Genomic DNA, 24,144 nt, shown 5'->3' with positions numbered 1-24,144 from the left:
AGTGAAACTCCATCTCAAAAAAAAAAAAAAAAGTTTTAGTTGAAACCATGAGCATTATAGATCCCTGATTTCAAGTTTTGTGTCTATTCATACGACCGTTTAAATTAATCTTTATATAATTAATGTTGAATTTTGGTGACTGGCAGAGATAGAAAAAAACTAGAATTTTTTACAGATGATGTGAATCTCTTAGTTCTGCAATCTTTTGTTGTGCGTAGTTTACCTTGTCATTACTACTAAGTATCTTTTATTTGTTATAGATTAAAAGTAAGGGTTTTATGTAAAATATGTGTAATATGATTATCCTAGACTTTTAGCTTTTCAGTAATATTTGTAGTTGTTTCTAGATTACTTGTAATATATGTTACTAAAAATTTAGAGATTCTCAAAGACGTTTTAAAAAGAAACTATATAGAATTTGAAGAGATGGAAGTGGTCTTGTAAAAATGTAGGTAGACTTTAATCCAAAAGTAAATTTTTTTTCTTGCAAATATATGCCTTTGCTGAATATTTGGAATGGCACTTTGCACTAAAATATCTGGGCTTATATCTTAATTTAAGAAGAAATTATACAATTTGCTTGCATGTTCTCTCTCTCTGGTTGAGGCACTCTTTTTCAGTTTGTGGCATTAAACTAGTTTGGACTTGAGGACAGAGACTGTATCTTTTTGACTTTGTGTCTATAGTGTGTGTTACATCCTAAGGACTCAACAAAATGTTTGCTGAACTAATAAATTATTGTATTCCCTTGTGCGTTTTTAGGACCCTCTTCCACTGGTTGTCCTCTCTGGTATCATCAGTCTTTCCCTTTCTCTATGTAGTAAACCTCAGTCTCAGACATACTCAAATCTGACTTATGTCTATTCTAGACGTTCAAAAACATTCTCTTTAAAAAAAACTTGAGCTTTTCATTGGAATCCTTTGAAGTTAACTTTTTAGAAGAATTAACATATAGCTCCAAATGCTGTGTCTTCCCATTTATTCACACTTTTGTGTCTTTAGGTAGAGTTTTATCATTTTCTTCATATAGTTTCTGCTCTGGTCTTGTTATTATTTTGTGTTTTTATTATTGCTGTGTGTAGAATATGTTTAACTTTTCTAAGTGCTAACTTATAATAAAGTTACTGAATTTTGTACATTTAGCCACCTCATAGAGCCCTGTTTGTTTCTAATAATTTTTTAGTTGATCCTCATATATGCCTCACAGTTAATTGACTATGTTATAAATAACACTTTTTATATCTTTTTTTTGTCCTGTCAAATTGGCTAGAAGATTTTGAACAATGTTAAGCTTAATGGGAATTCTGGCATCTCTGTCTTTAAAGGCATTTCCCTGGACGTGGGGCTCATGTCTATATTCCCAGCACTTTGAGAGGCTGAGGTGGGAGGAGCACTTGAGCCCAGGGGTTCAAAATCATCCTAGGCAACATAGCAAGACCCTGTCTTAAGAAAAATAAAGGCATTTCTTTTAGGCTTAATTACGATGTTACTCATTTTTTCTTGACTCTCCCTTCCTTTGGCTTTTTGGCATCCTTTTTCCTGATCCTTGGAATGTGGTTGTTCTCCACTGTTAGCTACTTTCTCTCTCACAGAATCTGCACTTATTCTAAGTGGTGCTATTCATCACTGTGGCTTCAAATATTATCTTTACACTGGGGATTTCTACCTTTTTATCTTTAATTTCTAAGTGTCAACTTTAATTCTTTTTAAATTTTATTTCAGTTGTTTTTGGGATACAGGTGGTTTTGGGTTACATGGATAAGTTTTTAGTGGTTATTTCCGAGATTTTGGTGCACTTATCACCTGGACAGCGTACACTGTACTCAGTATGTAGTCTTTTATCCCTCACTTCCTCCCAGCCTTCCCCACCGACTTCCCAGAGTCCACTATATCATTCTTGTGCCTCTGTGTCCTGATCAACTATTCATTTCTAGTTTACCATTTAACTTGTCCTTTTGTCCGCTCTTCCTTCTTAATCAAGCTTTTTATGAGTTTCATGCATATAGTACATATAGTGATGAATAAAGACAGACATTGTCCCTGCCTTTATGGAGTTTATAGTCTGGTTGGGAGGACAGACATTTAACAAGTAATAAAAGCTGTGAAAAATGCAGTGAAGAAATGAGATATTATTAGAAGTGTATGACAAAGGGTCTGTGGAGAATCATTATCTAAGTGCCGTTAAAGCCGAGACCTGAAGGAGTGGCAAAGAGTGAGGGAAAGCTGACCATAGAAGCAGTAGAAATGATGTGTGCAGAGGTTTAAGTGGGAAGGAATGTGACATATTTAGGGTACTCAAAAAAAGGCAAATGTTGCTAGAGCAGAGGGATGGAATATGAGTGGTGAGGAATAAGGCCTGAGAGGTAAAGAGGAAACAAAATTTATGAATTAAACAAATATTTAATGACTCTACTCTGTACTAAGCACTGTTCTAAGTTTTGGGGATTCAGTATGAACAAACCAGGCATAACTTTCTGTTCTAATGGAATGTACACTCTATTGGGAAAAACGTGATAAACAAAGTAAATAAATCATATATGCTATGTTAGTGATAAGTGCCAAGGAGAAAAAAGTGAAGAAGTTACTTAGAGGAGCCAGAGAAACTTTCATTGGAAATAAAAATGTTAAATTCCAAGCAGAGGTTGCTAGTGAATGCACACAATGAAGGAGCTTGTCTGGTATATTTGAGAGCAGCAGAGAGGCCAGGATAGTTGGAGTGGAGTGAGTGAGAGTGTCAGTAATGGGAAATGTGGTCGGAGAGGTAACAAGGCACCTAGGTCAAATAAGGCCTCTATGTTTTGGCTTTTACTCTGAGTGAGATTGGAAGATATGGGAGGGGTTTGAACAAAAGAGTGATATGATCTGTAAGGCTGTCACATTGTACCATTTCATGGGGGCTCTGTTCACACAGAAGTCAGTGTAGAGTTGTTCAGTGCTATAATCCTGACCTGACTTAAAGTTTAAAAGAATCACTTTTGGCTGTTGTGTTAAAAATGGACCAAAAGGGGAATTGTGCTAGAAGCAAATAGATCAATTAGGAAGCCACTGTCAAAGTCCAGGTATGAGATGGTAGGGGCTTGGATTAGAGTGGAAGCAGTAAGAAGTAGTCAGATTCTGGGTATATGGGATGTTCAGATTACCAGAATTTCCTCTTCAATTGAATGTGGAGTGGAAAGAAGAGGAGAGCTTTAACCGGAAGTGTGAGGTTGCCATTAATTGAGATGGGGGAGACTTCATGAGGAGCAAAAATCTAAAAGCTTGATTTTGAACACGTTAAGTTTGAAATACCTGTTAGATATCCAAGTAGAAATGTTAAGTGGAGCATTGGGTATACATGTCTAAAGTTCAGCAGAGAAATGTGGGCTAGATATAAGTGGGAGTCATCAGTATATGGATAATATTTAAAGAAAGTGTATTAAAGGATTGATTCTAGACACTGATCTATAACATTCTTTTTCACATAGCAGGGCTTTATGTACCAAGTTGAGGATTTATTTTAAGGATAGTACAAGTCATGAGAGATAATTAGATTTGGCTGCTGTGGGGAAAATGAATTGCAGAGAGGCAAAAGCAGATGTTGGGGGAATGTAATCAGAAAGATTTTGTAGTAATTTGGGTGAGAGTTAATGATGAACAGAACCAGGATGGAGGCAAGAGGATGGAATATGTCGGATTAACTATTGCTGTGTAATAAACCACCCCAAGCTTAGCATAAACTATAACCATTTTATTACTCTCATTTATTCTGTGGGTCAGGAATTTATACAGGGCACAGCAGAGGTGGCTTATGGCTGTATCACAATATCTGAGGCCTCATCTGTGAAGAATTGATGGGCTGGGGTGGCTCACAAGGCTGGAGGCTTTATTCACATGCCTGGTGCCAGGACTGGGATGACTGAAAGGCTGGACTCAGCTAGGAATGTCAAACAGAATACCTATGTGTGGTCTTTCCGTATGACTTGAACTTCTCAAATCCTGGAGGCTGCATTCAGAAAGGAAACATTTGAAGAAAAAGCATTCCAGAAACCAAGGCAGAAATTGCAAGGCTTCTTTTGACTTAGCCTCCAAAGTCATGTGCTGTCTCCTCAGCCATGCTCCTCTGGTTACAAACAAGTTTGTATTACCAGTCTAATTAAAGGGGAGGGGAGCTAGACTCCACTTTTTGGGAAGAGATGTCAAGGTCACCTTGCAGAAAAGTATGTGGCTTAGGAGATTTTGCAGCTATCTTTGTGCCAAAAGAAGGAAATAACACAATTCAAGGTGTGTTTAAGAAGACTTGGGGAATTATTTGAATTAGGTGGTAAAGGAGAAATCCAGGATTTATTCATTTAGTATACTAACATTTAAGTTCCCATTATATGCCCAGCACTGTGCTGAGATAGTTCTGAAAACGAGTGGATAGTGATGCCATTTACTGATTTGAAAAATACCGTGGAGAGAGATAGAGACAGTAAGTTAAATTTTGGATGTATTGAGTTTGAGGTACCTCTGAGGTTACATCCAAGTGGAAATTTCCAGAAAGCAGCTGAATATAATGCATCTCGAATACAGAAGACTGAATTAGTAGAAATAAATTTGGGAATTCTCGGCATAGGATAAAGAAGAAAAGAACTTAAAATTGTCCTGAGAAATACCAGTATATAATTAACAGCTGGAGGAGAAAGAGTTGGCAAAGGTTACTGAGGAAGAATAGCCAGTGGGAGGAAAAAAACAGGGATAATGGTATCAGAGATTCTTAGGGGTGAGTATGTTTCAAGAAAGAGTGTTCCATTGTAGGAGATTAAACTGAGAGGTCAAATAAGATCAGGACCAAAAGATGGTTATTGTCTTTAACAATATAAAGGCTATTTGGAGACCATAGCAAGACATTTTTGTAGTATAGTGAGAATGGAAGCCAGATTGGAATTGGTTCAGAAGTTGGGGAGAGAGAAGGTGTTGAAATATAGGTAATTGTCTATAAAGATAACTTTTTAAAATGATAATGGGAAATAGCCTGGAGAGAGACATGGCTAAGTAATATTAATGTAGATTATTTAATTATCTAATCAATTATATTAATTGTAATATGTTAATTATATAGTGTTTATTATATAATATATAATTATAGAGACATCTTGTAGGGAGGAAAAGCTCTCCCTTGGGAGACTGTAGGTTTTGAGTTCTAGCGTCTTCCTTCACCCGTTCTCCAGTTCTCCAGTTTTTACAACACACACACACAAACACACACACACACACACACTGTCTCTCTCTCTCTGGCTCACTCTCTCTTTCTCTTTCTCTCTGTCTCTCTCTCTCACTCTCACTCATGCGTATGGTTGCCATGGTTGCTTCTTTAACTTCGCTCTCCAGGCTGATGCAGTAGCAGTAGTTCTTGAGATGTTGGCATCTTCAGTAGGGAGATAGGACATTGCCATTAAATAGAAATAAAAGAAAAAAGCAGTGCAGGTGAGTTTGTGGCTGTGCATTTAGGAAATTGAAGTTGTTCATTATGTCTGTGCTTAAGGAGGTCGAAGTCTATCTTTCAGCTCTCTCACTTCTAGTATCAAGTTCGCTGTGGAATTCCTGCATTATGTTGTATTTTGCTTGATCTTTTGCCTGCATTATTCTAAAGACTATTGACCCTTTTCAGCTCACCTCTCAACCTGCACTGAAACATTAATTCTGTTTATAACTTTCGGAGAAGGAGAGCATGCAGGAAATGGAATATAAGAACTATTTCAGTTTATGTGGATAACCTGAAAAGTATCTTTAAGATATACCTTAAGACATATTGTGTATACTGATGGAAGATAATATGGTATAGTGAAAAATATGCTAGGCTAGGGATAGGGTTTTAATTCTGACTTTGCAAATTAGTTTTGTAATATTAGGCAAGTTATTTCATGATGTGTAAAATGAGGGGGCCTATGTAGGCTGCCTGGCCTTTCTTGTTATAAGAGTCTATATTTCTAAAAGAACTCTTTTTAGGAAAAGTTTTGGTAAGATATTTTTGTGGATTTCATTTCAGGTGCCCTAATGCATGAGTTATCAAATGATGGTGCTCGTAGACAATTTGAATTTTATCTGGAAGAAATGATCCTCCCTCTCATGGTAGCTAGTGCCCAGAGTGGGGAACGGGAATGTCATATAGTGGTGCTTACAGATGATGATGTGGTTGATTGGGATGAAGAATATCCACCACAGATGGGAGAAGAATATTCACAAAGTAAGTACTCTGGCATGTTTTCTCTCTCCTGAATCATCACGAATTATTTCTTGTTTATGTAAAGAAAGAGCTCTTCTCATAGACCAGCCTGGGGGTCAATCCAGCCCATCACCTATTTTTATAAATTAAGTTTTATGTATTGCCTATGGCTGCTTTCATGCTACAGTGGCAGAGTTGAGTAGTTGTAACAGAAACTGCATGGCTCGCAATGCCCAAAGTATTTATTATATGTCCCTGTACAGAAGAATATGCCCCGCCCATGCCATATACACATGGTTAGTTATTTGTTGACTCTCTGGAACTTGATAGATTTTTTTTCTTTGTATTTGAAAGCATTCAGGAGAACTACTTCCTTTATAAAAATAGCTTGTTTAAAAAATGAATTATTTTACGTAAATTTGGAAGCTTTAACTCACTGATTTTGAGGATAACTTTAAGTTCTAAGGTACCCTTTTTTAAAATATCATATATGTTCATCAAGGATACAATGACCCTTCATAAGGCTTTGTAGAATTATAGTTCTTTTGGGCATTTCTAACCAAAATGGCCGATCATGAGCAACAATCACTGACATTTTTTCTTATTTTTTTGTTATTTTTTCTTGATGAGCCCAATATTAGTATTTCTGACCAGTTTTATAAATAAGGAAGAATTGAAAAAGAATGACTCAAGGAATTGAATAAAATAGCCTAGCATCTTCTTCTGTACTATATAGTCTGTTGACTTGGTAAGGATTAGGGTTTAATATAGAAAGTACCAAAACACCTTATCTCTGATTTTTCCATTTTACATACGCTTTTCTAAAATCAAAACAAAGCAGACTCCAGATGGCATTCTTTTTTACTTCCGAAGGAGATTTTTGAAAGATTATTTTAACACAAGTTATGGTAGCACTTTACAGAGTTTGCATTGAGATATTTCTTTTGCATGATGTACTTAAATGAGTGTTGTGATTCCTTTGTGGATAGTTGTAGTAATAGACATTTCTGTTGCTATTTCCTCAGTTCTAGGCTCTTTGCTGACAATGGTTTTCTATAATATGTGGAATAAAAAGTTGAACAAAACCCAAGAAAAGTGAAAGGTTGTCAAAAATAAAAGAGGTATACTAAATTATTTTCTGTTAAGGAAAAGGAGTGAACAAGCTTATAACTTAACATTTTACTTTTCAAAAGGTTTGACCCCAAGAAAGTACAGTCAACCATAGAAGATAGAAATGATATTATAGTGATAAAGGAATTATAATAAACCTGGTGTTTTCTTTTCCATTGTTGAACTTTTCACTTCAATATTTTTTTGTTTTCTTGTTTTTTATCTTAAAGCTTAAAAGGCCTGCAAACATTTTTACTTAGTTGTCTAAATATGTATTATTTTGTATCAAGATGATCCAACATAAAGAAGATTCATTTGAGGAGCTAGAGATAGCCTTTCGGCCTGATTTTTCTGTATGTGACTTTATGACAGATATTGTCCTTTCTAAGATCTAAAATAATCTTTATCTTAAAATACCAGTAAATCTTAAGGATGTAGTAATAATCACAAATTTACCCCATGAGTAGAGTTTATATACATATTTTCCTTTTATTGGCTCTTAAACCAGCATGTTTGGTTTGTGAGTGTGTTTTTCTTTTTTTGAAAAAACCTTTGCAGTTCACCTTTTAAGGGAGATAACTCAACCCGAAAGAGAGAAGGCGAGGAATGTCCATCAGTCTAACTCCCTGAAGTTCTCAGCACATTTGGAAGACTCAACATGTTGTCAGTGGAATGTCTGTCCTTTGCAAAGCCAGTTTGCTCTAAACAGACTAACCTAGGCAGAACTTGCTCGAATCTGCCATTTTTAACATCAGTATTAAATGGGGCTGTTCGCCTGAATGGAAAACAGTTTGTGGGGAGGGTCTTTGCCTTTTGGGAAATTATTAATAGTTGCTCAATCCATGAAATGTAAAATGTATCTGTTTTGTACTCTTTGACAAGGCAGTTTTTCCGCCTCTAGACTAGGCCTTGTAGACATCTTAGCAAAGTCCTTTACTTTGCTTGATAATGATGCGATATTGATATCTTCTTTGGATTCTCTTATTTGAAACTTGGGGCAGATCCCATTCCAATAAATGTGTAGATGATGTATCTTTCAGAAGGAGATTCTTCCTATGGATTGGGTTTTCTGATTGGTTGTCAAAGCTTTTCTTGTTTCCACTTAAGTAGACATTTGCTTCTACATTAACTATACTGAATACTGCCCTGTCATGTTGGCTAGTCATCCTTTGGCATTACTGCATCCATTATTTGGGCTTTTAGGACTGTTAGGCCCCTTTGATGAGCAAGATAAATTTAAGTTCATCTCTAAATCCTTTAATTTTAATACAATAATATTTTTCTTTTTGTTTCTAGTTATTTATAGCACAAAATTATATAGATTTTTCAAGTATATTGAAAACAGAGATGTGGCCAAGTCAGTTTTGAAGGAGAGGGGTCTTAAGAAGATTAGATTGGGAATAGAAGGTAAGACATTTTCATTATTTTCTATTAATTTTCTTTTTAAAACAAAAAGGTTAAAAACAATTGGATCTTATTTAGAATACAGTTGGAATACTTTGAGAAAAACTCTGACAAATGATTACCACATGCTTATGCAGTAGACCTATAAATAACAAAAATCAGCTGCACTTAGAAGACAGATAAAAGGCCATTAGAAATTGTTATTCCATAAGATTCTCTAGTGATAGAGATATGAATTTGTCTTTTTCTGCCCTAGTTTGCCCTAATTCATTTTTGACAAAGCCCATGTGGTGTGTGTGGACATGAATATATGTACATTCCCATAGGATTGGCAGGGCTTTTTGCATAGTAGTGATCATTGAAGCCCAACAGAATTAAAAATTACTTCCTTAAAATTCATGTAAAAGCAGCACTACTAGTAGCTTACTTATGTCTTAAAGTATGATAATAACTTATTTTCAAGGTAAGTACAAATTATGAAATATTCTTTCATCTTATGTAAATGCATAGAGTTTTAGATAGCTTCCTTTATGAATTAAAATAATTTTTCTGTAATGTTTTATCAGATGCCTCTTTTATTTTAAAATACCCATAAGAGGAACAAAGTGTCTTAATTGATATAACATGACAATGTAAAGAGTAAAAGCTCTGGAGCCAGATTACTTATGTTCAAATCCTGTGACTTATGTTCAAATCCTGTGACCTTGGCCAAGGCACTTAAAAATTCTGTGCCTCAGTTTCTTTCCTCTAAAATGAGAGCATTAATGAGTACTTTATAAGGTTTTTGTAAGAAAGAATGAATTAATATATGAAAAACACTTAAAACACTGCCTAGTACATAGTAAGTTTGCAGTATATGTTTGTGATGGTGGTAATGAAGATAATAGTGTTGATCATTGACCTACCTGATTGAACTGTTGGAGAATAGTAATGGGCTGCTGAGATATATAGGAAGAATAACCAGAAACAGGATTTTTGTGTGGGAAGGGGCAGAGACTTTGGGCTTAAAAAGGAGTGGAATTGCTGATATATGAAGCATTGGTCTAGTGTCCTAGTCCATTACTTTGTAAACAGTGAGATTTAGCTACTTGGTCTTAGAGCTAGAGAGAAGGCACTGGGAGCTACTTTAGATTGGGAGGACAGGGAAGGCCTCCTGAGAAGAAGACATTCAAGGGGAGGCCTGGTGACAAAAATGGTTCTAGACGGAGAAAATAGAAAGTGCAAAAGTGTTGAGGTAGGAATGAGCTTACTATATTTGTGGTACAGAAAACATACATATGTCTGGTATAATAAATGAGGAGGAGATTTGAAGAGATATAGTTGGTCTGAAAGTTAGTAGAAGAGATAAAGTAGGATCAGAAGATGCAGGGTCTTATAGGCCATGGTAAGGAGTATACTGGCCAAGTGTCTTAAGGTAAGTCCCTCAGCCTTTCTGAGCATCAGTTTCTTTTATCTTAGTAGTGAGTGTAATACTCTGTATATCTTAGAGGATAGTTGTGATAATCAAATGTTATTTACTAGAAATTACTTCCTTCCCACTCTACTTCCTCTTTCTCTACATGGCAACTATTATTCATCCTTTAAATCCTCTGAAACCTTCTTGGAACCTCTGTGAAATTATTCGTTAGAATAATTTGCTAAATAATACTCTGTTCAGGTCATAGACTGTGAGCTCCTTGAGAGAAGTCAAGTTGCATATTGCATACCTAACATGTGGTCTAGTTCCTAGGTATAGGTGGTTCTCAAATAGTAAATAAATGATTTATGGAAAAGCTATATGTAAATTAGTTACTGAAAGTGAGGACTTCTTTCTCTGTCACAGGGAGATAATAGCAGTGCTCTAAAGCATTGAGCCATAACTCTTAAATGAATTTTCATATAATTGTAAGGACCTATAACAAGTACTAGTTACTATTAACCTCATATAAAATTCATTTAAAATAGTACATTATGTGTGTGTGTATATATATATAATGTAATATATATATCTATATATATCTGATATATATAATATTTCACTCCTAAATATTTTAATATGCAGCTCTAAAAATATTTTAACATACCCAACAAAATTAAAGAATACTTTATTTGAATCAATCCATATTAAAATTTCTCAGTGGTCTCCCCAAATTTCCTTTTAGCTGTTTTCTCTAAACCAACATTCAATCTGGGACCACATCTTACAACTAACTGCTTGTTTTGTCAAATTTCTCAATCTAGAATAGTTCCTTATTTATGATATTGTCCTATTGAAGAGCCTGGGCCAGTTGTCTTGTAGAAGGTCCCACTTCTGGATTTGCCCTATTATTTCCTTGGTGTGTTCTTCAGTTTAGTCCCTCTCTTCTGTAATTTCTGTGAACTGTAAGTTAGATTAAAGGCTTAGTCCGTGTATTAGTCCATTTTCTCACGGCTATAAAGAACTACCTGGGGGGTGGAGCCAAGATGGCCGAATAGGAACAGCTCCAGTCTACAGCTTCCAGCGTGAGCGACGCAGAAAATGGGTGATTTCTGCATTTCCAACTGAGGTACCAGGTTCATCTCACTGGGGAGTGCCGGACAGTGGGTGCAGGACAGTGGGTGCAGCGCACCGTGTGTGAGCTGAAGCAGGGTGAGGCATCGCCTCACCTGGGAAGCACAAGGGATCAGGGAATTCCCTTTCCTAGTCAAAGAAAGGGGTGACAGACAGCACCTGGAAAATCGGGTCACTCCCACCCTAATACTGCACTTTTCCAATGGGCTTCACAAACGGCACACCAGGAGATTATATCCCACACCTGGCTCTGAGGGTCCTATGCCCACGGAGCCTTGCTCATTGCTAGCACAGCAGTCTGAGATCAAACTGCAAGGCGGCAGCGAGGCTGGGGGAGGGGCACCCGCCATTGCTCAGACTTCAGTAGGTAAACAAAGCGGCCTGGAAGCTCGAACTGGGTGGAGCCCACCACAGCTCAAGGAGGCCTGCCTGCCTCTGTAGGCTCCACCTTTGGGGGCAGGGCACAGACAAACAAAAGACAGCAATAACCTCTGCAGACTTAAATGTCCCTGTCTGACAGCTTTGAAGAGAGTAGTGGTTCTCCCAGCACACAGCTTGAGATCTGAGAACGGGCAGACTGCCTCCTGAAGTGGGTCCCTGAGCCCCGAGTAGCCTAACTGGAAGGCACCCCCCAGTAGGGGCAGACTGACACCTCACACGGCCGGGTACTCCTCTGAGAGAAAACTTCCAGAGGAACCATCAGGCAGCAGCATTTGCAGTTCACCAATATCTGCTGTTCTGTAGGCACTGCTGCTGATACCAAGGCAAACAGGATCTGGAGTGGACCTCCAGTAAACTCCAACAGACCTGCTGCTGAGGGTCCTGTCTGTTAGAAGGAAAACTAACAAACAGAAAGGACATCCACACCAAAAACCCATCTGTATGTCACCATCATCAAAGACCAAAGGTAGATAAAACCACAAAGATGGGGAAAAAACAGAGCAGCAAAACCGGAAACTCTAAAAATCAGAGCGCCTCTCCTCCTCCAAAGGAATGCAGCTCCTCACCAGCAACGGAACAAAGCTGAATGGAGAATGACTTTGACGAGTTGAGAGAGGAAGGCTTCAGAAGATCAAACTACTCTGAGCTAAAGGAGGAAGTTCAATCCAATGGCAAAGAAGTTAAAAACTTTGAAAAAAAATTAGACGAATGGCTAACTAGAATAATCAATGCAGAGAAGTTCTTAAAGGACCTGATGGAGCTGAAAGCCACAGCATGAGAACTACGTGACGAATGCACAAGCCTCAGTAGCTGATGCGATCAACTGAAAGAAAGGGTATCAGCGATGGAAGACAAAATGAATGAAATGAAGCGTGAAGAGAAGTTTAGAGAAAAAAGAATAAAAAGAAACGAACAAAGCCTCCAAGAAATATGGGACTATGTGAAAAGACCAAATCTACGTCTCATTGGTGTACCTGAAAGTGACGGGGAGAATGGAACCAAGTTGGAAAACACTCTGCAGGATATTATCCAGGAGAACTTCCCCAATCTAGCAAGGAAGGCCAACATTCAAATTCAGGAAATACAGAGAATGCCACAAAGATACTCCTCGAGAAGAGCAACTCCAAGACACGTAATTGTCAGATTCACCAAAGTTGAAATGAAGGAAAAAATGTTAAGGGCAGCCAGAGAGAAAGGTTGGGTAACCCACAAAGGGAAGCCCATCAGACTAACAGCTGATCTCTCAGCAGAAACTCTACAAGCCAGAAGAGAGTGGGGGCCAATATTCAACATTCTTAAAGAAAAGAATTTTCAACCCAGAATTTCATATCCAGCCAAACTAAGCTTCATAAGTGAAGGAGAAATAAAATCCTTTACAGACAAGCAAATGCTGAGAGATTTTGTCACCACCAGGCCTGCCCTACAAGAGCTCCTGAAGGAAGCACTAAACATGGAAAGGAACAACCAGTACCAGCCACTGCAAAAACATGCCAAATTGTAAAGACCATCAAGGCTAGCAAGAAACTGCATCAACTAATGAATAAAATAACCAGCTAACATCATAATGACAGGATCAAATTCACACATAACAATATTAACTTTAAATGTAAATGGGCTAAATGCTCCAATTAAAAGACACAGACTGGCAAATTGGATAAAGAGTCAAGACCCATCAGTGTGCTGTATTCAGGAGACCCATCTCACATGCAGAGACACACATAGGCTCAAAATAAAGGGATGGAGGAAGATCTACCAAGCAAATGGAAAACAAAAAAAGGCAGGGGTTGCAATCCTAGTCTCTGATAAAACAGACTTTAAACCAACAAAGATCAAAAGAGACAAAGAAGGCCATTACATAATGGTAAAGGGATCAATTCAACAAGAAGAGCTAACTATCCTAAATATATATGCACCCAATAGAGGAGCACCCAGATTCATAAAGCAAGTCCTGAGTGACCTACAAAGAGACTTAGACTCCCACACAATAATAATGGGAGACTTTAACACCCCACTGTCAACATTAGACAGATCAATGAGACAGAAAGTTAACAAGGATATCCAGGAATTGAACTCAGCTCTGCACCAAGCAGACCTAATAGACATCTACAGAATTCTCCACCCCAAATCAACAGAATATACATTCTTTTCAGCACCACACCACACCTATTCCAAAATTGACCACATAGTTGGAAGTAAAGCACTCCTCAGCAAATGTAAAAGAACAGAAATTATAACAAACTGTCTCTTAGACCACAGTGCAATCCAACTGGAACTCAGTATTAAGAAACTCACTCAAAACCGCTCAACTACATGGAAACTGAACAACCTTCTCCTGAATGACTACTGGGTACATAACAAAATGAAGGCAGACATAAAGCTGTACTTTGAAACCAACGAGAAAAAAGACACAACATACCAGAATCTCTGGGACACATTCAAAGCAGTGTGTAGAGGGAAATTTATAGCACTAAATGCCCACAAGAGAAAGCAGGAAAGATCTAAAATTGACACCCTAACATCACAATTAAAAGAACTAGAGAAGCAAGAGCAAACACATTCAAAAGCTAGCAGAAGGGAAGAAATAACTAAGATCAGAGCAGAACTGAAGGAAATAGAGACACAAAAAACCCTTCAAAAAATCAATGAATCCAGGAGCTGGTTTTTTGAAAAGATCAACAAAATTGAGAGACTGCTAGCAAGACAAACAAAGAAGAAAGAGAAGAATCAAATAGATGCAATAAAAAATGATAAAAGGGATATCACCACCAATCCCACAGAAATACAAACTACCATCAGAGAATACTATAAACACCTCTATGCAAATAAACTAGAAAATCTAAGAGAAATGGATAAATTCCTCGACACATACACTCTCCCAAGACTAAACCAGGAAGAAGTTGAATCTCTGAATAGACCAATAACAGGCTCTGAAATTGAGGCAATAATTAATAGCTTACCAACTAAAAAAAGTCCATGACCAGATAGATTCACAGACAAATTCTACCAGAGGTACAAGGAGGAGCTGGTACCATTCCTTCTGAAACTATTCCAATCAATAGAAAAAGATGGAATCTTTCCTAACTCATTTTATGAGGCCAGCATCATCCTGATACCAAAGCCTGGCAGAGACACAACCAGAAAAGAGAATTTTAGACCAATATCCTTGATGAACATTGATGCAAAACTCCTCAATAAAATACTGGCAAACCGAATCCAGCAACACATCAAAAAGCTTATCCACCATGATCAAGTGGGCTTCATCCCTGGGATGCAAGGCTGGTTCAACATGCAAAAATCAATAAACGTAATCCAGCATATAAACAGAACCAAAGACAAAAAACACATGATTATCTCAATAGATGCAGAAAAGCCTTTGATAAAATTCAACAACACTTCATGCTAAAAACTCTCAATAAATTAGATATTGATGGGACGTATCTCAAAATAATAAGAGCTATCTATGACAAACCCACAGCCAATATCATACTGAATGGGCACAAACTGGAAGCATTCCCTTTGAAAACTGGCACAAGAAAGGGATGCCCTCTCTCACCACAACTATTCAACATACTGTTGGAAGTTCTGGCCAGGGCAGTTAGGCAGGAGAAGGAAATAAAGGGTATTCAGTTAGGAAAAGAGGAAGCCAAATTGTCCCTGTTTGCAGATGACATGATTGTATATCTAGAAAACCCCATTGTCTCAGCCCAAAATCGCCTTAAGCTGATAAGCAACTTCAGCAAAGTCTCAGGATACAAAATCAATGTGCAAAACTCAACAAGCATTCTTATACACCAATAACAGACAAACAGCCAAATCAGGAGTGAACTCCCATTCACAATTGCTTCAAAGAGAGTAAAATACCTAGGAATCCAACTTACAGGGGATGTGAAGGACCTCTTCAAGGAGAACTACAAACCACTGCTCAGTGAAATAAAAGAGGATACAAACAAATGGAAGAACATTCCATGCTCATGGGTAGGAAGAATCAATATCGTGAAAATGGCCATACTGCCCAAGGTAATTTATAGATTCAATGCCATCCCCATCAAGCTACCAATGACTTTCTTCACAGAATTGGAAAAAACTACTTTAAAGTTCATATGGAACCAAAAAAGAGCCCGCATTGCCAAGTCAATCCTAAGCCAAAAGAACAAAGCTGGAGGCATCACGCTACCTGACTTCAAACTATACTACAAGGCTGCAGTAACAAAAACAGCATGGTACTGGTACCAAAACAGAGATATAGACCAATGGAACAGAACAGAGCCCTCAGAAATAATGCCGCATATCTACAACTATCTGATCTTTGACAAACCTGACAAAAACAAGCAATGGGGAAAGGATTCCCTATTTAATAGATGGTGCTGGGAAAACTGGCTAGCCATATGTAGAAAGCTGAAACTGGATCCCTTCCTTACACCTTATACAAAAATTAATTCAAGATGGATTAAAGACTTACATGTTAGACCTAAAACCATAAAAACCCTAGAAGAAAACCTAGGCAATACCATTCAGGAGATAGGCATGGGCAAGGACTTCATGTCTAAAACACCAAAAGCAATGGCAACAAAAGCCAAAATTGACAAATGGGATCTAATTAAACTAAAGAGCTTCTGCACAGCAAAAGAAACCACCATCAGAGTGAACAGGCAACCTACAGAATGGGAGAAAATTTTTGCAACCTACTCATCTGACAAAGGGCTAATATCCAGAATCTACAATGAACTCAAACAAATTTACAAGAAAAAAACAACCCCATCAAAAAGTGGGCGAAGGATATGAACAGACACTTCTGAAAAGAAGACATTTATGCAGCCAAAAAACACATGAAAAAAAGCTCATCATCACTGGCCATCAGAGAAATGCAAATCAAAACCACAATGAGATACCATCTCACACCAGTTAGAATGGCAATCATTAAAAAGTCAGGAAACAACAGGTGCTGGAGAGGATGTGGAGAAATAGGAACACTGTTAGACTGTTGGTGGGACTGTAAACTAGTTCAACCATTGTGGAAGTCAGTGTGGCGATTTCTCAGGGATCTAGAACTAGAAATACCATTTGACCCAGCCATCCCATTACTGGGTATATACCCAAAGGATTATAAATCATGCTGCTATAAAGACACATGCACACATATGTTTATTGCGGCACTATTCACAATAGCACAGACTTGGAACCAACCCAAATGTCCAACAATGATAGACTGGATTAAGAAAATGTGGCATATACACACCATGGAATACTATGCAGCCATAAAAAATGATGAGTTTGTGTCCTTTGTAGGGACATGGATGAGGCTGGAAACCATCATTCTCAGCAAACTATCGCAAGGACAAAGCCAAACACTGCATGTTCTCACTCATAGGTGGGAATTGAACAATGAGAACACATGGACACAGGAAGGGCAACATCACACACGGGACTGTTGTGGGGTTGGGGGAGGGGGGAGGGATAGCATTAGGAGATATAGCTAATGCTAAATGACGAGTTAATGGGTGCAGCACACCAACATGGCACATGTATAAATATGTAATAAACCTGCACGTTGTGCACATGTACCCTAAAACTTAAAGTATAATAATAATAAAAAAATAAAAAGAACTACCTGAAAGTGTGTCTTTTATGAAGAAGCAAAGAGGTTTATTTGGTGCACAATTCCGCAGGCTTAACAGGAAGCATGACTGGGAGGCCTCAGGAAACTTAACAATCATGGCAGAAGGCAAAGAGGAAGCAAGGACCTTCTTCACATGGTGGCAGGAGAGAGTGAAGGAACTGCCACATACTTTTAAACTGTCAGATCTCGGGAGCACTCACTATCACAAGAACAGCATGGTAGAAACTGCCGCCATGATTCAAACACCTCCCACCAGGCCCCTCTCCTGACACGTTGGGATTACAGTTTGTAATGAGATTTGGATGGGAACACAGAGCCAAACCATATCTGTGGGTGACAACCTCATCTCTCCATTATAAGATTAAGATGTTCCTTTGTGCGGTATTATTTTGACACTAAGAATGTTCAGCTCCCCGCTAATCATTACCTAAAAATTTTAAATTCTAGTTGATAATTTTTGCCTGAATTTGTAATTTCATTAAGGATTGCAAAATGATAATTTTCTCATTTATCATTCCTTTTACATTTATCAGCTGGTATTTTGTAAAACAGAGCTTTCCTCTACCTAGTGAGGTTATTTGGTTAGCTATCATTATCTCTGTTTTTAAGAGAAAGAAGCTAAAGCTTAAAAGGTTAAATACTTATTAAAGTTTTTTGGGGAATAAATAGCAGAGCCAGGTCTTGAATCCAAGTCTGTGTGATTTGAGTCTGTGAGTGGTTTTGAAATATTATTTTAAGTAGAAATTTTAAAAATTTAAAATTTAAAATTAAAAAAATTTCCACTTAAATAGCCAATATTATTTGCCTGTGTACTACAATCTATGATATTGGGCTTGACTTTGGCAGGACGGTAACTAACCAGGCTCTTCTGTTCTTTTTTTCAATAACTGCTTCTATGTACTGAAGCACTCTTTTCTTTCTCCACTAATATGTACACCAATAGCCGTATTTTCTTTTCAAGTCTATTACTTTTACCTCTTGAAAAAATAAGTAGAATAGTCATAACCCCAGCAGAAGTGTTGAGACTTTCCTGGAATTACAGAAAAAAAAATTGAGATTTCCAAGTTAGCCATTTTGTTACTGTCCTCCCCCACCATTTCTATGCCCCTGCCATACCAATCCCAAGTCCCTTAAAAAGACTTTATTAGAATATTAAATGTGTTGACTTTTATGGGAGCTAGATTGGGTTGGTGTATAAGAGACATGAGGAGGACCAGAGAGAACTTGGATATGTGAGAAAAGGTGAAATATAAGGCCGGAAGTATTCAAAAAATAATTTTAGCTCTGTGGTCCCATATTCATATTGAGAGATTGCTATAGTCAGGCCTACCTAAGGCCTCTTCTACTTACTTTTAAGCAGGCTTTTTGGGTTTATTGCTGTTGTTAAACACAAATGTGTTGTGGGAAAGCACAAATAATTCTTACCTAAATCATTCTCCACACCACAATTCCACCAAAAGGCACTTCTTTGGGGTTTTTCATTTTGTTTGTTTCCCTTATCCCTTAATGGAACAACATCTCTCAACCTCCTAGGGTTGGGTTCTTAAGGCAGTTTAGGACTACTGCTACCCCATCGAGCAGACCATATTGGATGTGGCCTTAACTCCCATCATTAGTCCTTGTCCTGAACTCAGTAGAAAGCTCTCTTCTGTCAGAGTAATTGGCTGAGACTTAGAACAAAACCTGAAGTTTAAGACAACAAACTCTAAAATAATTGTGGAATTACAGTTCCCATAGAATATAGGAAATGCAAGGCAAAGTAATGAAGTCTTTAATTGGATGGGATTGTGAATTATTCTACCCTCTGCATCCTGGGCAGGAATGGCAAGACAGTAGTAGGACTGGCTCTTATCACTGAAAGTTCACCTATATACAGAACCTCTCATTTCCCAATTCCATGTTTCTGGAACTGCATACAAAATTTTGTTCTCTGCAAGATTTGAACAAACTAAGCTAAAAAAAAAAATCTGAGCTTCTCTTTTAATAAAGAGTATAATTTACTCTTTATTAAAGAGTAGAATTTACTCATGGCTGTCCTCCATTTGACCATAATCTGTCTTCTAATGTTACCTCCAGCTATTTCCCAGTACACTTTCTGCTCCAGTCATACATGTGTTAGGGTCTCCTAAACCATCTTCTGTGTTCCTGCCTCTGTAGCTTACCTGATGCCATTCTCTCCTTAGAATGATACTCTCTCTGCCTACCTTGCACTCCCCTTGTTTCTGCCCATCCCAGTCTTGCTCATCCATGAAGATTAAGGAAGGCGTTCAAGAAGCTTTTTCTATTTTAGTCCATTAGAATCTCATTCATCTTCTGAATTCTTTACGCTTCCGCTATTGCTTTAACACTTTCTCTTATGTACGTATATTTGCTCTTTGGAATATTCTTTGACTTTATGAACAATTTAATGACTCTCAATAGACCATAAACACCTTAAGGTAGTGATCTGGCATTACAATTTTGTGATGCAGTAGCTGCTAAACCATTAACTGTTGACTGAATAGGTTGGTAAATCTGCAAGTCAGGGGCAGGCTTGCCCTGTCTGTCTGTCTGTCTGTCTGTCTTCTGTCTATCTATTTATCCGTCTATCTGACAGGGTCTCGCTCTGTCACCAGGCTGGAATGCGTTGGCGCAACCTCAGCTCACTGCAGCCTCCGCCTCCTGGGTTCAAGTGATTCTCCTGTCTCAGCCTCCCGAGTAGCTGGGACTACAGGCGCACGCCACCACACCCAGCTAAGTTTTGTATTTTTAGTAGAGATGGGGTTTCACCATGTTGGCCAGGATGGACTCGATCTCTTGACCTCATGATCCGCCTGCCTTGGCCTCCCAAAGGGCTGATTTTACTTTATTTTTAAAGGAAAAAATGTTGAGTAAGATGGATATTGGAAGAGGTTATTACTTATAACTGGCATATCCTGGTAGTTCATTCACTCTTTGTTCAAATATTTGTTTAGCACCTGCAGTGTATCAGGTACTATGCTAGGCACTGAGGATACACCAACAAATTGTTCATAAAGTCAAAGCCATATAGGAACTCATTATTTAGGTCAGAGAGTCAGACATACAAAAAGGTAATTACAGTTTAGTTCTGTTAAGTATTGTTAACATATGGGAGTGCTATGGAGCATAAGAAGTGAATGTGATTAACTGTGTGGAGAGTCTTAATGTTTTTGCCAGGGATAAAAGAAGGTGGAGCGCAGGGATCAGGAGGCTGAGAGGGAAGAGGCAGCAGAACAATTTGTGTAAAAGCATGTTTGGGGAAAGCTTAATATGGCAGGTGTATTTAAGAACTCTAGAGTTAGAGTGTAGCATGATAGTAGATGACAGTAAGTAGATATGGAACCAGGCTGTAAAAAAAGCCTTGTATAATATTCTGAGGAGTACAGACCTTCCAATTAAGCACGAGGAAACCATTGGTAGTTTTTAAGCAAGGATTGTAATATGATTACATTTGTCTGGAGTGGTTATTTTGTGTGGGGACAGAATACAAGGAGATGGGAATTTTAAAGTCTTTCTAATAGTCCAGGAGGAATCAAGGACAAGGGAATGGAGATGGAGACCTTTCTGATTTCTGGTGCTGCCTTCAGAGGTAATTGACCAAAAGTATGAAATGAAGACATTCTACAGGTTTTTAGATTTTCAGTTTTGTTCACCTGCTGCACCTATCTCACCCCCACCACATACACACATACTCCACACATGGCTATTTGTACTAGCTACCAATGATGCCTACATACATTCCCTTATGCAGTAATCATTAATTGATCCCCTACTATGTGAGACCATTCTATTTTTTCTGATTCTAACTATGGTCTAACTTTGGCCTGTGGGCCAAAATCAGCTCATTGCCTCTTTTTTATAAAGTTTTATTGAAATATACACATGTGGCTGGGCGCAGTGGCTCACACCTGTAATCCCAGCACTATGGGAAGCCGAGGATCACTGGAGGTCGGGAGTTTGAGATCATCCTGGCCAACATGGTGAAACCCCATCTCTACCAACAATACAAAAATTAGCCAGGTGTGGTGGCAGGCGCCTGTAGTCCCAGCTACTCGAGAGGCTGAGGCAGGAGAATCTCTTGAACCCGGAAGACAGAAGTTGCAGTGAGCCTAGACAGCACCACTGCATTCCAGCCTGGGTGACAGAGACTCCATCTCCAAAAAAAAAAAGAAAGACATACACGTGCTCATTCATTTACGTATTCTCTGTGGCTGATTTCACTTTACAGTGGCAGAGTGAAAAGTAGCTCTAGTAGAAACCATGTGGCCTACAAGCCTGAAGTATTTACTCTGGACCTTTACAGAAAATGTTTGCCAATCCCAAACTAGTTAATTCTTACTAGAAGAAAGGAGGGAAGGGGTCTATAATAGTTTCTTAAGGACAGTTGATCTTTGGAGAAGTGGCCTTACTAGTAAATAATTTTTTTTTTCAAATCTAGGGTTGTCCTTACTTTTAAGTGACTATGTTCCAAAAGAGGAAGGTAATATTAGGTACTATTAATCAGGGAACGCTGCTTCGGGAATGTGACTGTAAATTGAATGCTTGGTTGTTGGGAGTAGTAATGTTAAAATGATATGGGAGGTTAAAATATTGGCCTTGCTGATCTAGATGCAGAAGTATCTAGAACCACCTGGAGAGCTGTACAGCTTTTTCATTTAACAAAAAGAAAAGAAAAAACTCAGAGCAATATAAAGACGAGATGTAGGTTTAAGGAAACTAGAAGGCTAATGTGGCTAAATTCCAGGCCTGTAGGCCGGGTAATCCTGTGACGAGAATATAAGGATACGTAGCTAGAGGCCGGCATGGTGGCTTGCGCCTGTAATCCCAGCAATTTGGGAGGCCGAGGCAGATCACTTGAGGTCAGGAGTTCGAGACCAGCCTGGGCAACGCGGTGAAACCCCCTCTCTACTAAAAACACAAAAATTAGCCGGGCATGGTGGCACATGCCTGTAATCCGCGCTACTCTGGAGACTGAGGTGGGAGAATTGCTTGAACCTGGGAAGCAGAGGTTGCAGTAAACCAAGATCACACCATGGCACTCCAGCCTGGGTGACAAAGTGAGACTCCATGTCAAAAAAAAAAAAGGATACATAGCTAGAGACCAAGATCTGCTCCAACATACTCCTACTTTAATAATGTTTTTTTGATGGTTGATATATTGAGTAATTGAAAGAATGATAGAAGATTTTATGAATTACATCCGTAGGGTTTTCATGTCTGGCTCCTGAACTGATGAGTAGGTGGATGGAATATTGTTTTCACTTCTTTGTTTTAAATTTGTTTCTTTAGGATCTATAGCAGAAAAGCTTTCTAAGGCGAAATTGGGTGAGAGGTCTGTGTGTGTCTCCTCAGTTTTTAAAATCTTTCTTTCAGGTTATCCTACCTACAAAGAAAAAGTAAAGAAAAGGCCTGGAGGCCGCCCAGAAGTGATCTACAACTATGTCCAAAGACCCTTTATTCGAATGTCCTGGGAGAAGGAAGAAGGAAAGAGTCGGCATGTAGACTTTCAGTGTGTAAAGAGTAAATCTATCACCAATCTTGCAGCAGCTGCAGCAGACATTCCCCAGGACCAGCTGGTAGTCATGCATCCAACTCCACAAGTGGATGAGCTGGATATTCTCCCTATCCATCCCCCTTCTGGCAACAGTGACCTCGATCCTGATGCACAGAATCCAATGCTGTGATGCTGATTTTCCTTGAAACCATAGCATGCTACTCTTCACAGTGACGTTGTACTCTCCTCATTCTGCACTGCAAGGCCACTCTTCTTCATTGTGAGATGCACATAACAATGTTTAGGATATTGCAGTGTAGGCTTTTTTAAAGACCAAAGGTAGCTGAATGGTTTTTTTTAAAATGAGTACAACTCTAGCATTTTGAAGTTCCAGTTATATAAATGTATTTGTTTACCAGTAGGTTTGTGAAATTGGTTCTTTGTATGGGGGATGGTCCTTTTTCACACAGCTAGGTCTTTTCAGAAGTGGTGGAAATTGGCAGCTGGGGTACTTTCAGTTTGGACTGATATTCATCACACCTCAGATAAAATGCAGAGTAATATATAGTTGCACTTTATAAATGGTGGTTAAATGGAAATGTTCAAGCCATTTTATAGTTGTGATGCACAATATAATTTAAGTGCTTCTGTCAATGTATTCCTCCAGTACAATTTGTATAGTTTGCTGCCCTTGATGAGCAAAAAGTATTTATCTTGGGCTTATCTGAATGATCAGGATGAGATTTAATGCCCATATCTTACCAGTTCAGTTATCTCCAGAGCCATTTCACCCTTTAGAGTGAGTCACATGCAGGGAGTGTGAATGTCAGAGGTGGTTTATTATCCAGTCTGCCTTACCCTTAATCTGTTCAGATATTTATTTACTAATGCTTTTTTTTTCTTAAGAGTTATGGGCTAGGAAAATGAAGTGTTTGCTCTTCATTTACTAAATGATTGTAAACTTGAGTTTTTCATCAAAATAAAATTCCATTGTTTTAATGTTTCTGACCAAATTTATAACCACGTTGACCAGATTTTTAGTCTCATAATTTCCCATCTCGGTGGTATAAGTATTATTAGAAATAGTAGCTCAAGGAACTTTTATTATATGTGTGATGAGGCATTTAAATTCCCTAATTATAAAATATACTATAAATCAAAACAATATTAGAGCTGAAAAGAGTATTTTCTAGTCCAACTTGATATGAAGGGCAAAATGACTTTACTAGGTCATATAGTCACCCTAAGTTTCAGAGCCAGTTTCTCATACTAGTTCAGTGCTTTTTCCATTATACCATGCTACTTTGCTTAGCAAATTATTTATGCAAATGCTATTCTAAATATTCTGTGGTCCAATTCAAGAA

At 38.2% G+C, this 24,144-nt stretch overlaps 1 protein-coding gene across 4 annotated transcripts in view; it reads left to right on the top strand.

Annotated features, from left to right (window-relative positions):
• The window catches only part of BTBD10 (BTB domain containing 10), a 77,220-nt gene extending 53,441 nt beyond the window's left edge, over positions 1–23,779 (top strand). For all 4 annotated transcript variants that reach the window (XM_008971446.4, XM_003818181.5, XM_003818182.6 and 1 more), the window contains 3 exons: positions 6,008–6,205; positions 8,591–8,701; positions 22,660–23,779. In XM_008971446.4, coding sequence (XP_008969694.1) covers positions 6,008–6,205; positions 8,591–8,701; positions 22,660–22,970 — 620 coding nt within the window. In that variant the 3' untranslated portion in view covers positions 22,971–23,779. The remainder of the gene's footprint in view (positions 1–6,007; positions 6,206–8,590; positions 8,702–22,659) is intronic.
• Positions 23,780–24,144: the final 365 nt, after the last annotated feature.

Source organism: Pan paniscus, chromosome 9 (assembly GCF_029289425.2).
Source record: "Pan paniscus chromosome 9, NHGRI_mPanPan1-v2.0_pri, whole genome shotgun sequence".
Taxonomy (NCBI): Eukaryota; Metazoa; Chordata; class Mammalia; order Primates; family Hominidae; genus Pan; species Pan paniscus.
The sequence above is the reverse complement of the archived record's forward strand: the minus strand, read 5'-3'. Positions and strand labels throughout refer to the sequence as shown.